At 35.3% G+C, this 13,899-nt stretch overlaps 1 protein-coding gene across 3 annotated transcripts in view; it reads right to left on the minus strand.

Moving 5' to 3' along the window:
- GIT2 (GIT ArfGAP 2) overlaps positions 1–13,899 on the minus strand; it is a 36,474-nt gene that overhangs the window by 15,050 nt on the left and 7,525 nt on the right. For all 3 annotated transcript variants that reach the window (XM_011377824.2, XM_011377826.2, XM_011377825.1), the window contains exons 5-9: positions 12,102–12,188; positions 11,850–11,980; positions 9,831–9,925; positions 3,187–3,232; positions 2,018–2,069 (exon numbers count right to left, since the gene is read on the minus strand). In XM_011377824.2, coding sequence (XP_011376126.1) covers positions 2,018–2,069; positions 3,187–3,232; positions 9,831–9,925; positions 11,850–11,980; positions 12,102–12,188 — 411 coding nt within the window. The remainder of the gene's footprint in view (positions 1–2,017; positions 2,070–3,186; positions 3,233–9,830; positions 9,926–11,849; positions 11,981–12,101; positions 12,189–13,899) is intronic.

Below are 13,899 nucleotides of genomic sequence, written 5' to 3' on the forward strand. Positions count from 1 at the left end.
AGAAACTATTATCTCACTTACAGACAAGGAAATTGAGGCACAGAAGTTCACAGCTTGCCTAATCACAAAGCCAATAAACGATGGATGTGAGATCCAAGTTTAAGTCTCTCAAAATGTTAACGTTTGCTAATTCAAGGACTATATTAGTCTTATTATATTTCTTTCAGCTTTTCATTAGGGAGGAGAAAGAGGGGAGCGAGAAACAAAGGGAAGAAGGAAGGCAGGAAGGAAAGGAGGAAGGTAGAAATGGAGATATTGTAGGATAAACACTGACTTGGCACCGATAAGAGCTGTGAGGTCATTCTCATTCTCACCTTTAAGAAGGAGACCACAAGGTGGTCAGCAACAACAGCAGCTCACCCTCACAGAGCAGGTCTGATCTGCAACCCTTGCTGGATCATTACCTACCTTCCTAGGAGGACACCAAGGCACAGAAAGGGCTTCTTAGCTTGTCAGGGCCAAGATCTATACCTGACCAGTTTGACCCAGAGCCCAAGTTCTTGAGAGCTGTACTCAACTTTGTTCCAGATATTTATCTAGTGCCTGCCACATGCTAGATATTGCCATATGCCAGAGCTATTACAGATGCAACCCCGGCTTTCATGTAGCTTTCAGCCTAGCAAATATAGGATAGTCAAAGGGAGCTTGGGTTTTATTTACAATGTTGGAATTAAAATAAAAATTGGATTACATACTATAAGTAACTAAAAGGAAATCACAGAATATTTAGTGCTATCTGACTCCAAAGCTTATCATCTTAATCATCTTACTACATGACCTCCTTAATTTAAGAAAGGCAATAAAACACAGACACACAAAACCATAGATATAGAACACAGAGACACCAAACAAATTGCATAAAATACATTTATTTCATATTACAGTTAAATACTAGTAATGATAAATTCATTTTCTGTAATATTTAGTACTTTATATGCCATTCTAATAAAGGGTCTCCAGTGAAAAGGGGAATGAAGAAAAAGTCACAATTTTTAGGAGCTGCAATTTCAGCTGTGCTTTGGGAAAACTACCTACATTGTGAAGGTGGTCAGATTTCGGCTGCTTGAATGATGAAAGGGATGGAGGTGGGAAAGGAGAATACTGCAGGCAAAAAAAGATTCCTGAAAGAGGACTTGAAGGTGGCAGCTCATAGCTTCAGACAGGGGCTAATCCATAATGAAATATTTAAGCACATATACACACAAACACACAATGGGAACCAGATGGGAAGTAGGGCAAGAATGAAAAGGTGAGAGTTGGATAACGCCATTAAACGTTACAAAAAGAAGAATCTTGGTTCTGATCCCAAGATCAATGAGAACAGCTGAGGAGTGTAATCTGGTGGTGAAAACAGCTGAGGAAGTGCCCTGGTGAGGCTTCATTTGTGGGGACTAAACTAAGAGAAAGCATTCCCAGAGAAGTAGATTCCTGACTAAGGGTGAGGTGGGCAGCCTGGAAAGAAAAACTCAGATTAAAGTGAGGTTTGACCTGTAGAACCTGGCAAACTCTGAGCACATACCCTTGGGCAGGACCATCAGCTTTCTGAAGCACACATTTACAAAGCTCTGATAAATGGCATGGGATATGAGAGAGAATTACAACGGTGGCTGGATTCCAATGGCAGCAAGTAAATCTATGGTACTCACCATTCCAGCAACAGCCTTTATCATTCTTTAGCATCCTCTAAGGCCACAGGAAGTAATCCCAAGAAGTGTCCCACTTACTCATTTACATTGGGAAAAACAAGGAACTCTTACAAGGAGAAATTTCCTAATGTCAAAGGCATTTAAAATGACAGAAAAAAATGGCATTTGAAGCAGAGCCAATAAACTGGATATTCTAAACTTAATAGCACTTCCAGTCTTCACTGCTACATACTCAATGGTCTGCTTTTGATTTAACAACATCTAAGAGTATGAAACAGAGTCATCTGATACAACAGGTAACCAGCTGAGAACAGGTATTTAGCAGGATACATTTACAATACTGGAGTTCACTAGGAAACAGAGATACTCACAGATTGAAGTTTCTTCTTAGCAGCTTTTGCCAATTCAGACAAATCCAGGCTGCTAAGAAAATGTACAAAACTAATAAGCAAAGAAAATCATTTTCGTGAGCTCTACAGAAGATTAAGATAGCCAAGGGATCATGATATTAATTATAGTTCATGGACATGGTTAGAGCCCCAAATTCTAAAACCCAATAGAGTCAGTGAGAACACTTTAACTATAACAACTTGGTGAAAGTAACTCCTTCTAGAAATGCCATAATCCTGTAACATGGTAAAAAGAAAAATAATCACCTACTAAAAGACAAAAACTACTGCTAGGTTAGTCCCCTGGCCCTTGGTGTGAAAAATCACAATTTTTGATGTGTTTAAAAAAAGCATGATAGAAGAAAATACAGGAAGGGCAGAATGTGAAAAACCAGAATGGCAAGATTACACCTGGAATAGCAATTAATCATTTCTTAAACTCTTGACAGTATTTGTACAAAGAATTGGCAAAATTAAAGGTTCATTCCTACAGCCATGAATTCATCTGACCTTACAGACCAGGGGTCGGCAGATTATAGCCCACTTTGTGTTCATCCCATGAGCTAAGAATAGTGTTTACATTTTTAAATGGCTGGGGAATAAAAGGAAAAATAACACTTTATAACTTGTGTAAATTATGTAAAATCAAACTTCTGTATCCAAAAATAAAATTTTATTGGAATAAAAATGCCCTTCATTTACACAGCATCCATGGATGCTTTCAACAGTAGAGTTGAACAGTTGTGGCAGAGGCTGTATGGCCCACAAAGCCTAAAATATTTATTATCCAGCCTTTAACAACAACAAATAAAACTTGCAGATCCCTGTCAGACTAAGAATATACTCTTTTATAAAACAGAAATATTCTGTGAATATAATCTATAGACACAATATACTGTCACAAACTGGCTAAAACTATGACAATATCATTGACTCCCATTTCCTTATTAATAAATTTGTTACTTGTGCTCTTTCAAACTTAAGTTTTTACATGGTGGTTTACTTACAGCCGTCTTATTTCCATATTGTATAGCCATAAAAGAGAAAAATGTATGGGCTTTGTTAAACACAAAATATAATACACTTAAACACTATACAACCAAGGAAATACTAGTGACAAATAAAATCGATCAGTATTTCAATGAACTTACCTCTCTGCCATTTGAGGTATTATAAAGTGCTGTCCATTTTTGTGATCTGAAATAGAAACCAAGCCAAAGTTTTGTTGATATATTGATAAGATCTATAAAAGAACACCACCATTATTTTCTCAGTTAGTATCTTCCCATAATTATGAATTATGTGAGAGAACAGAAGTTGCCTGATTGGCTTCAAATTCCAGAAGACCTGGACAGTAGCAAGGATCATATCTTCATTTTCTTCTGATACAAAGGTCCACACATCATTAGGCAGAAAGCCTATGCTCATCCTAATCCTTACACTTTGCTCATCCCCAGTGTAACTGATGATCTTCAGCCATGAAAAGAACATTTATGGAGTTGAATTAGCTCACAGCAGGCTTCTATTAACTCTCTATGTGAGATGAGTGGAGCTTCCTTGAGATTTGGTGGCTCACCTTCAAATTAATCAATTAGTATAAAACAGTCAGGGCTGGGGCAGTGGTCTTGGCAGATCCAGGCAGAGGCTCAGTTTCCTAAAATGCTAGCTGACTCAGTCCTAATCTAGCTCTGGAGAACACTAATCACAAACCAATGAATAAAGCCAATATATGCATTCATGTTTAGGTTTCTGTGTAAACATGTCTTTATTTCTCTTGGTTGAACACCTAGGCATGAGATCGCTGGGTTATAAGTAAATATATGTTTAACTTAGTAAGAAACTGCTAGACTTTTTTCCAGAGTGACTCAATCGTTTTGTTTTCTATCCAGCAATGAATGTCAGTTTCCCCCATCTCCCTCAGCACTTGAATTGTCAGGTTTTTTGTTTTTTAGTTTTAGTAATTCTAATAGGTATGCAGTGGTATCTCGTTGTACTTTTAATTTGCACTTCCCCAACGGCTAATGGTGCTGAATTTCTCTCTTCATGTGCTTATTTATTTGCCAACTGTATATTGTCTTTGCCCAGTTTTTACTGGGTTTTCTTACTGCTGAGTTTTTAAGTATTTAAGTATAAATATTCTGGATCCCAGTCCTTTGTTGGATGTGTGATTTCCAAATATTTTCTCCCAGTCTGTGGCTCTTCATTACCTTAACTGCAGTTTTTGTAGGGCCAAAGTTTTAAATTTTGACAAAGTCCAACGTACCAATATCTTCTTCTATGGCTTATGCTTCTGGTGCTTCATTCAAGTACTTTATCTAATCCAAGATCACAGTTTCTCCTGCGTTTTCTTCCAGTTTCATAGTCTTATGTTTTACATTTAGATCTACGATCTATTTCGAGTTTTTCTAGAAGATGCGAGGTTGAAGTTCATTTTTTCTGCACATGGACGTCCAGTTGTTCCAACACCATATACTGAAAAGACTATCCTTCCTGCATTAAATTGCCTTTGCATCTTTGTCAAAAAATCAATTGAATATAATTATGTGGTTTTATTTCTGGACTCCTATACTGTTTCATTGATCTGTGTCTGTCTCTTCACCATAACCACACTGTCTTGAATACAGCAGAACTTTACAGCAAATCTTAAAATTGGGTGGTGTGAGTCCTCCCATGTTATTATTATTCTTTTGCAAAACTGTCTTGGCTATTCTAGTTCCTTTGCTTTCCATAAGAATTTCAGAATAACATCGATAATAAATTCCTGAATTGCATTAGATTCACAAATTAATTTGCAGAAAATTGATATCTTAACTATACTGAGTCTTCCAATCCATAAACACAGTGTATCTCTCCACTTATTCAGGTCCTCTTTGATTTCATCAGCATTTTGTACGTATTAACTACATATATATACATCAGCATATATATCCCATACATATTTTGTTAGGTTTATGCCTAAGTATTTGATCAGGAGCTACTGTAAATGGTATTATTTTTGTTTCAATTTCCAATTGTCCAGTTAGTCTGTAGAAATATGATTGACCTTTATCCACCTTGTATTCTGCAACTTTGCTAAACACAATTAGTTCTAGGAACTTTACCATAGATTCCTTAGAATTTTTTACATAGAAATCATCTCATTTATGAATAGGAGCAGTCTTATTTCTTCCTTTTCAATCTGTATATCTCTCATTTATTTTCTTGTCTTATGGCACTAGTTAGGATTTCTAGGTCAATGTTGAATAGGAGTGATAAGAGTGGACTTCCTACCTTTGTTCCTGATCTTTGGGCAAAAGCACTCAATTTTCATAATTAAGGATGAAGTTAGCTGTAGATTTCTAGAGATACTCTCCATCAGATTAAAAGAAGTCCCTTCTATTTCTGGTTTGCTAAGTTTTTTTTTTTTTTTTAATCATGAAGTGGTGTCGAATTTTGTTAAATGCTTTTTCTGCATCAGCTGATAAGATTATATAGTGTTCTTTTTGTCTGTTAATGTGACAGATTATAATTACATTATAAATGATTCTCAAATATTTAATCAGTCTTACATATCTGTAAATCCCATTTGTATGTTGTATTTTTCTTTTTATATATTGTTGGATTCAATCTGCTCACATTTTGTTGAGGATTTTGGTGTTTGTTTACAAGGATTACTTTTTTGTGCTGCATTTCTTGGATTTAGTATCAGGGTAATGCTGGCCTAACAAAATGACTTGAGAAGTGCTCCTTCCCTTTCTATTTTCTAAAAAATATCTTGTAGAACTGATGTTATTTATTTTTCAAATTTTGATAGAATAGTCTGTTATGTAAAAACCTAAAATGTGAATTCCAAACACTTAAAAATATGCATTAAGAATCATAATTGCAAACACAGCAAACCATGCCAGTCATAAACCATATTTATTGTATTGCTATATAGAAACATCACTTCAGTCTGTTCATTCTTCACCAGTGAAATCATCTGGGCTAGGGTTTTAATGTAATGTTTTTAAGAACAAATTCAAATTCTTTAAAACATAGGATTATATATTTACAGTATTTCTTTCTTCTTAGGTAGGTGTTGGTAGTTTTGTGGCTTTCGAGGAATTGGTTTGTTTTATCTAAGTTCTTCGATTTACGTGCACAGAGTTACTTTTAATATTTTTGCATTACCTGTTAATGTCTGTGGGGTTTGTAGTAATATCCTACTCTGTGTATTCTTTCCTTTTTTCTTTGCAGTATGGCTAGACATTTACCAATTTTGCTTATTCTTTTTGAAGAATCAGCTTTTTGTTTGATTCATTTTTTTTTTCAATTTCATTGATTTCTGCTCTTATCTTTATTATTTCTGGCTTTCTGCCTGCTTAGGGTTTCTTTTGCTCATCTTTTTCTAGTTTCTTAAGGGGGACACAAAGATTTCAGACCTTTCTTCTTTTCTAATGTAAGAATTTATCTTCTTAGACCCATGGATTATTTAGAAGTATGTTTTTTAATTTTCAAGCATGTAGGCATGTAGGTATTTTCCTAATAAAAATAAACTTAATTCCATTACGGTTAGAGAATACACTTTGCAGAATTTTAATTCTTTTAGATTTGCTAAGGTTTCTTTTATGACCCAGGATATGGTCTAACTTGGTGAATGTTCAATGTGTATTTTAAAGAAATGATGTTGGGTAGAGTATGCTATAGATGTCAACTAAATGCAGTTGGTTGATGATTTAGTTTCAGTTAAATATCCTTGCTGATTTCTCTTACTATTACTAAATGAAGACTTTTAAGTCTCCGATAATAATTGTGGATTTGACCTTTTCTCCTATTTCTATCAGTTTGCTTCATGTATTTTTTGAAGCTCTGTTGCTGAATGTGAACACATTTAGAATTGTTATTTCTTGGTGAACTGATTCTTTTATCACCATGTTATATACTTCTCTATCCTTGCTAATTTTCCTTGTTCTGAAGTCCATTTTGTTTGATATTAGCCACTCTTTCTCTTACTTAGTGTTTTGCATAGTATATGTTTTTATAACTTTTTGTTTTTAGCTTAACTGTATCATTACATTTAAAGTGGGTTTCTTGTAGACTGCATATAGTTATGGCTTGTTTTTTGTTTTAAATCCATTCTGACAATCTCTGCTTTTAATTGGTATGTTCAGATGATTAATATTTAATGTAATTATTGATATGTTTGGACTTAAGTCTATAATGTTATTATTTTCTGTTTGGGCTTCAGTTTTTTGTTCCTCTCTTTTAATATTTTGTATCAAAATATCTTTTGATTACTTGAGTAACTTTTAATATTCCATTTTAACTTATCTCTAGAGTTTTTGACGATATATCATTGTACAGTCTTAGTGGTTGTGCTAGGGATTATAATATACATAAGTTTTTACAATTTACTTGGAAATAACATTTTACCATTTTAAGAATGCAATCTTACCTCCTATTTCTTTCACCTTTTATCTTGTAGTTATCAAATGTGTAACATTGACATATGCTAAAAACCTGACCAATTTTAACTTTTACTTCAAACTTTCAAACATATCTTAAAGAATTTAAGAGGAAAACACAGTCTGTTACATTTATCCAGATACTTATCACTACTGTTGCTCTTCTTTTGTTCCTGAAGTTCCAAGGTTCCCTCCGGTATCATTTCCCTTCCACCCAAAAAAACTTTCTTTAGCATTTTTCTTAGAGCAACTGATTCTTACTTTTCATCTTAAAATGTCTTTACCTTCATTCCTGAAGTCTATTTTCAATGAAAACGAAGTTCTGTTTTACTTCCTTTTCATCTCCATAGCTTCTAATAAGAAATCCAGTCAGTCAAATAATGGTTCTTCTGTATGTTATATGTCATTTTTTACCTTGGCTGTTTTCAAGATGTTTATCTTTGGTTTTCAGCAGTCTGAATTTGATGTGTCTGATTGAGAATTTCTTTGAGTTTATCTGGTTTGGAATTCTCTGAGCTTCTTGAATCTGTAAGTTTGTTTTCTGTCAAATTTAGAGTTTTTAGCCAATATTTCTTCAAATATTTTTTCTGCACCACACTAGTTTCTGATTTTCTTCTGGGAGTCTGATACAAATGTGACCTTTTGATATTGTCTGATCATAGGTCCATGAGGCTCTGTCCAGTTTTTCCCCCTCCTAGTCTTTTTTCCTTCTCTATTGCTCAAACTGGATAATTTCTAGTGATCTATTTTCAATTTACTTGCTCTTTTCTTTGTCATCTCCAATCTGCTAATTTAGTTCATCCAGTGAGTTTTAAAATTCTGGTTATTATATTTTTTAGTTCTAATATTTCTCTTTGGTTCTTCTCTATATCTTCTGTTTCTCTGCCAAGACTTTCTATATTTCTATTTGTTTCAAGAATGTTCACACTTCTTAAAGAATGAAGTTACTGTCTGCCTTTTAAATCTTTGTCTCATAATTCCAACACCCGGTGATCTGGGGTTGGCGTCCACTGACTGCCTTTCCCCTTGCAAGTCTTTGGGACTTTCTTGGTTCTTCATATGACAATTATTGATGGTATCCTGGATACTTTGAATATTATGTTATGAGACTCTGAGTCTTCCTTAAATTCTATGGAGCTTGTTAATATTTTTGTTTTAGCAGGAAACTGACCGGGTTAGATTTTGCCTCCCAGGCCAAGTGATGAGAGAATAAAGAGAAAAAGAAAAGCAGTCAAGATTCCCCTCATGCTCTTGGTCAGAGATTTAGGCACCTGTGATGCCACTGCTGTTGCCACTACTGTAGCCACAAGTTTGCCTAGGGCCTAGGGTAGGGGAAAAAGAAAGAAGAAAAAAAGAACGAGGGGATTCCCCTTACTCTCTGTTTGGTGGGAGTTCCATTTCCTGCTTCTCAGACCAGAAAAAGAAGGCAGGCTTCTTTGCATCTGTGATGCAATTCCGAGTTTCAGGCTATTGTGGAGGCCATATCAGAAGCAAAATAAACAAGATACTCACCACTAGTTTGATGGTACTTTGAGTTCTCTAAACCACTAGCTAGAGTCCTTAGATAGCTACTCCATACCTTTTGTCCAGGGATTTTAATTGTCTTCAGGAGAGACAGAGTGGGGTGTGCTTACTCCATCTCACCAGGAAATGGAACCATACCAGGGGCTCTTAACTCTATGAACAACCAAGATGGAGAACCACTGCATACATGTATGTGGATATTCTACATTGGGGATTGGTAAACTTTTTCTGTAAAGGGCCAGACAGTAAATATTTTAGGCTTTGTGGCTACATGGTTTCTGTCACAAATACTCAACTACTAGACTCTGCTGCTGTAGTGCAAAAATAGCCACAGACAACATGAAATGGGTGTGGGTATCTTGCAATAAAACTTTACTAAAAAAGCAGGTGATAGGCTAGATTTGGCCCATAGACCATGGTTTGCCGACCCCAGTTCTACCTCTGAAATAAAGGTGGCTAATGGCAAAGTTCACTTTTGGATTTTTACATTACTTAGATAGCAGGATTCTTCAAGTAACTACAGTAGTGACTGCTTTGCTCTTCTATTTCTAGTCCTATTATGCGCAAGAACTGTGATACACATTCAGTTTTGGTTCGATTATGTTCTTTGATACTTAAAACAGTCACAACTCTAGAGCTAAAATAAAGTTTTAAAAATTAAAAGTCAAGATTTGACCAACATCTTTTACATATAACTGAAAATGCTGTCATTTCAAATTGAAATCCTTATTTGCAATCTTTTTGAAGATATGTTAAAGTAGAGGTCAAAAATGACAGTGCCCCAACTTGTTTTTCCAGAGACTGACTGACTGAAGTTGTGGAGAGGCTTCTGTCTTTTAACTCACCTGGTTTCCTGCCACAGAGATAGAAGGCTAGTCTGTCAGTCAGCTCATACTGTATTTCTACAAGACGCTCTGCCAGCTCATGGTGCCCTCCTTGCCTACCAAGAGAAAACAAAGTACCATTTGTATTGCTCACCACTCACTGGCTCTAGAATAGAAAAGTACAGAGACATCTCCTGAGATATCTAAGTGATTGATTAAATATGACTTTTAGAATCATCAACCTTTTTGTATGAGGTAAATTGTCAAGGTCTACTTTGACTCCCACAATTATAAATTGTTTTCACAATATGAATTACTTCTTCTCCTTTATTAATTTATAAGACAGAATACTTTAATAAATGTTCTAGGGTAGAAATTCTTAAAAACTAACTAGAGTGCTTTAAAAAATATACAGATATCTAAGCCCCACTCTTGGAAATTCTGAATCAGTAAGGATGGGATGACTATGGACATCAAAATTTTAAAGAATGTCCTTCTCCTAAATGCTCCTGAAGACCAGCCTCACTTTGGGTGAGTAAGCACTTCAAGGTCTTCCATTCAGGGAGAGACAGACTAATCTAATCTATACCTGTAGCTACTTTCACCTCCTTATCTTCAATTTCTGTAACAGAAAATATTGTTTCCCTCTCTTTGTTCATGAACTAAATACCTAAGCTGTTTGAAATCCTTTTAGTAATAAGGCACATAAACATATTATTATGCTGAGAGACAATTATATGCAAGGTATACATGAAAAAATTCCAAAGTAGGTGATAAGTATCATTTACTGAGGGCTCTCTTCCTCTTAAAAGATGTCGTTTCTGTCAGTTTCTTTCTTCTTCCTACCATTTAAGGTACTATAAAATATTCTCCAACCTACCACACATCTTTGATTTCTGTGACACACATCTTTTTTCCTCATTTTTTAACATCTGTGAATCAGGAAGCATCCTACAATTGATGACACATCATCATTTAATTGGTCAAGTTTTTTTCTTTTTTAGTGATATATGAAATAATGATGACCCATACAAACAGTGGAGTCTTAGATCTGATGAAAAACTGTATTCGTCAACACCTTAGCTCTCATATTCCCAGACACACTCTGCACTATCTAGTCAGGTCCTCTGCTGTGGCGAACATGTGCTGCCCATCCCTCCCTCCTGAACTTGACTCATGTCTTTCTTTTCACATGGAATGCCTCCCAAATACACCCAAATTCAACGCATTCTTCAGAGACCAACTAAAGAAATTTTTTAATGATTTGAGCCACAATGAAGAAACCCTATATAATATACGCCCTTCAAGACCAGTTATCCATTTTGGCAATGAATTCTACATTATCTTGCCTCATTAAACTCTCATGCATTTATGAATCATTTCTCCATGAGACAGTAAATTCTGGGAGGGCAGAGTTTTGTCATTTTGTCCATTTCATTTTTTGTAGGGCAGAGTATAGTGCTTTGCAGTTAACGAAGATAATTTTGAAAAATTATCTTTGATTCATCCAGTCACTTAAATGATATTCAAGACTAACCTATAGATTTATTGATTCACCTTTCTAGCAGTTCACAGTCAGATTTTTTAAACAAAGAAAAATTTAAAGAATTTTACAGCAAGTACCTAGATGTCTACTACCTAAAACCTACAATTAACATTTTACTGTATTTGTTTTATCACATATCTATCTAGCTATACGGATTTGTTTTTAAGTATAAGCAATGACTAAAAATATTTTAAAAATGAGGAGATTTTGCCATTACTGACACTTGATTAAGACTCCTTGTCTTGAATTCCACAACATCATAAAGGATTATTACATCAAAGACTGGAAACTAAGCACACTGGCTAATGGTTCTACTTTCTCTGACTTTGCCAGGCTCTGAGCTCATATGCATCTGAAATGTCATGTGCAAAATAAATGTAAATGTTTAAAGGGGTTAAATGTTAATCCTACACAATTTAGCCACTTAACAATGAATCACACACAACACAAATAAGCCCAAACCGAGAGAAAAGACAAGAATCTAGATCTCTTACCTTGCATAATCAACAGGAGTTTTCCCACTGGAATCCTGTGTGCCTGGGTCTGCTCCATATACTGCCAATAATTCCGCCTGTAAAATCTGCCCTGCTTTGGAGGCAACATGGAGTGGGGTGTTTCCTTTTTCCTAAGAATCATTAATAAAAAGCAGACCAAAAAAAAAAAAATCAAAGTAAATAAACAAAAGACTACACAAACAGAACCACTTAGTTTCAATTTAATATGTGGATTGATTCATGCTTTCTTACGGGGTGAAAAAAGTTGGCTTGTGCTCCTAAAGATAACAGCCTCAAACAGGTTTCAAGATTCCCTGTTCTCACGCTTGAATGGAGTTGCTGAAAAACACACCGACAAAAAATATTGTTAAAAGTGTAAAAAGTGATGTACTACAGCATCTGGCAGACCATTTTAATATGTTATGTTAGTTACACATAATCTTTCTTTAGCTCAGTAAGGTACAAGAAGCAGTCTCTCTCTTGTTGGTCACAACCAGCCCTGGGCACTAAGGCGGGGCCAGGCCCATTTTATGGTTAAGGAAAACAGGGTAAGGTCGACCTGCCCAAATGCGGAGTCTACCTAAGTAGCACAATTAGGCACTGAATGAGAAGCAGTATGAGGAGGTGACTGAGATCGGCTCTAAAGTCTGAAAGACCTGAATTTCAAACCATACACCCTTCAAGCTATGTGACCTTGAGGGAGTTCTTTAAGCAATCAGAACTTCGGTTTCATTATATCTAAATGGTGATAATAATGCCACCTAGTCACAGGATTACTATAAGAAATCAATGATACAACAAAGTGCTTAGCATGGAGCTTGTACGCAGGAAATGCTCAAAGAATACAGCTGCTATTATTATTATTGTTGTTGTTATTACTGAATCTAGGGATTTAAGGTTTCATATCCTACACTGTGAAAATTACAGGGTTCTGCCTTATACCACACCCCCACCACAACACTATGCTTGTCAGCCTTGTATATAAGGCTTTAATGAAGTCTTTTTGGGTGGGAAACAGGCCTGTAGTATACCAAATTCTGTACCATTGCAGAAAAGTGTTTATATATTCAGAAGATGATCTGCCTTCCTTTAATTCTAACCTAGAATTGTAGAAAATGCAAAAACCTTTATCACATATATGAAGAAATCTACCCTAACATCTGTATCTAAGTCTTATTTTTTTCAGTTATTTTATTTTTTAGAATTGTGGTAAACACACATGCCACATTTTATTCCGTAATGGAAGTAACAAAAAATGGAAGTAATGAGAAACAAAGAAATATATATTTCTATGCAAAGTTTAAAATTCTGAACTGTGAGTACCCAGTGCTCTGTGTGAGCATCTGCCAAAAGCAGTGCTTTGAAAATAAAAATGTGTATTTCTTGTAGCATCTCTCAAGAACACGCAAAGGCCCACATAAAGCCATCTACTCATTTTACAAGTATAATAAATCATCCTGTGTACTACAGCTTTGAGTCACACCCTGCTTCCTGAAGATCCTACTTAGTATGCAACCTAGAAACCTGAAGAAATCCCACAAACTTTCTTTCTAGTCCCTTCTAGAAACAAACTCTGAGATGGTTCCTATTTCAAAATCAACAACAAAAAAAACACCTTACAGAAATACAATTTTCAAACCATGTCTGAAAAACACAAACTTTTTTTGGTAAATACTTATTTTTCCTCTTTGCCTTTAGCTTTGCTAACAGGAATGGCTGCCATCTGAAGTAAGATTAAAGACAAAACCAATTGCAAAAAAAAGCTGTTATAAATTATTTAGTGAATAGTTTTTGTTTTGTTTTTCTTTTCTTCCTTTTAAAGTTTTTCCCCACCCAACAAAACAATATGCTGTTTCATCCAGCAATTTTAGAGATTTTAAAAGGTGTGACCCACCTTACTAAGATCTTTGGCAGTCACACTATCATCATCCCGGCAGGGCAAGCGATGAACAAATGCTAACATCTGATACTTGGCTCTGATGAATTCTGCTTTATTAGGACTGGTTGGAAAACAAAAAACAGTTCACTTGCAGTTCAGATACAACATTCC

The sequence above is a fragment of the Pteropus vampyrus genome, unplaced genomic scaffold, assembly GCF_000151845.1.
Source record: "Pteropus vampyrus isolate Shadow unplaced genomic scaffold, Pvam_2.0 Scaffold322, whole genome shotgun sequence".
Lineage (NCBI taxonomy): Eukaryota > Metazoa > Chordata > Mammalia > Chiroptera > Pteropodidae > Pteropus > Pteropus vampyrus.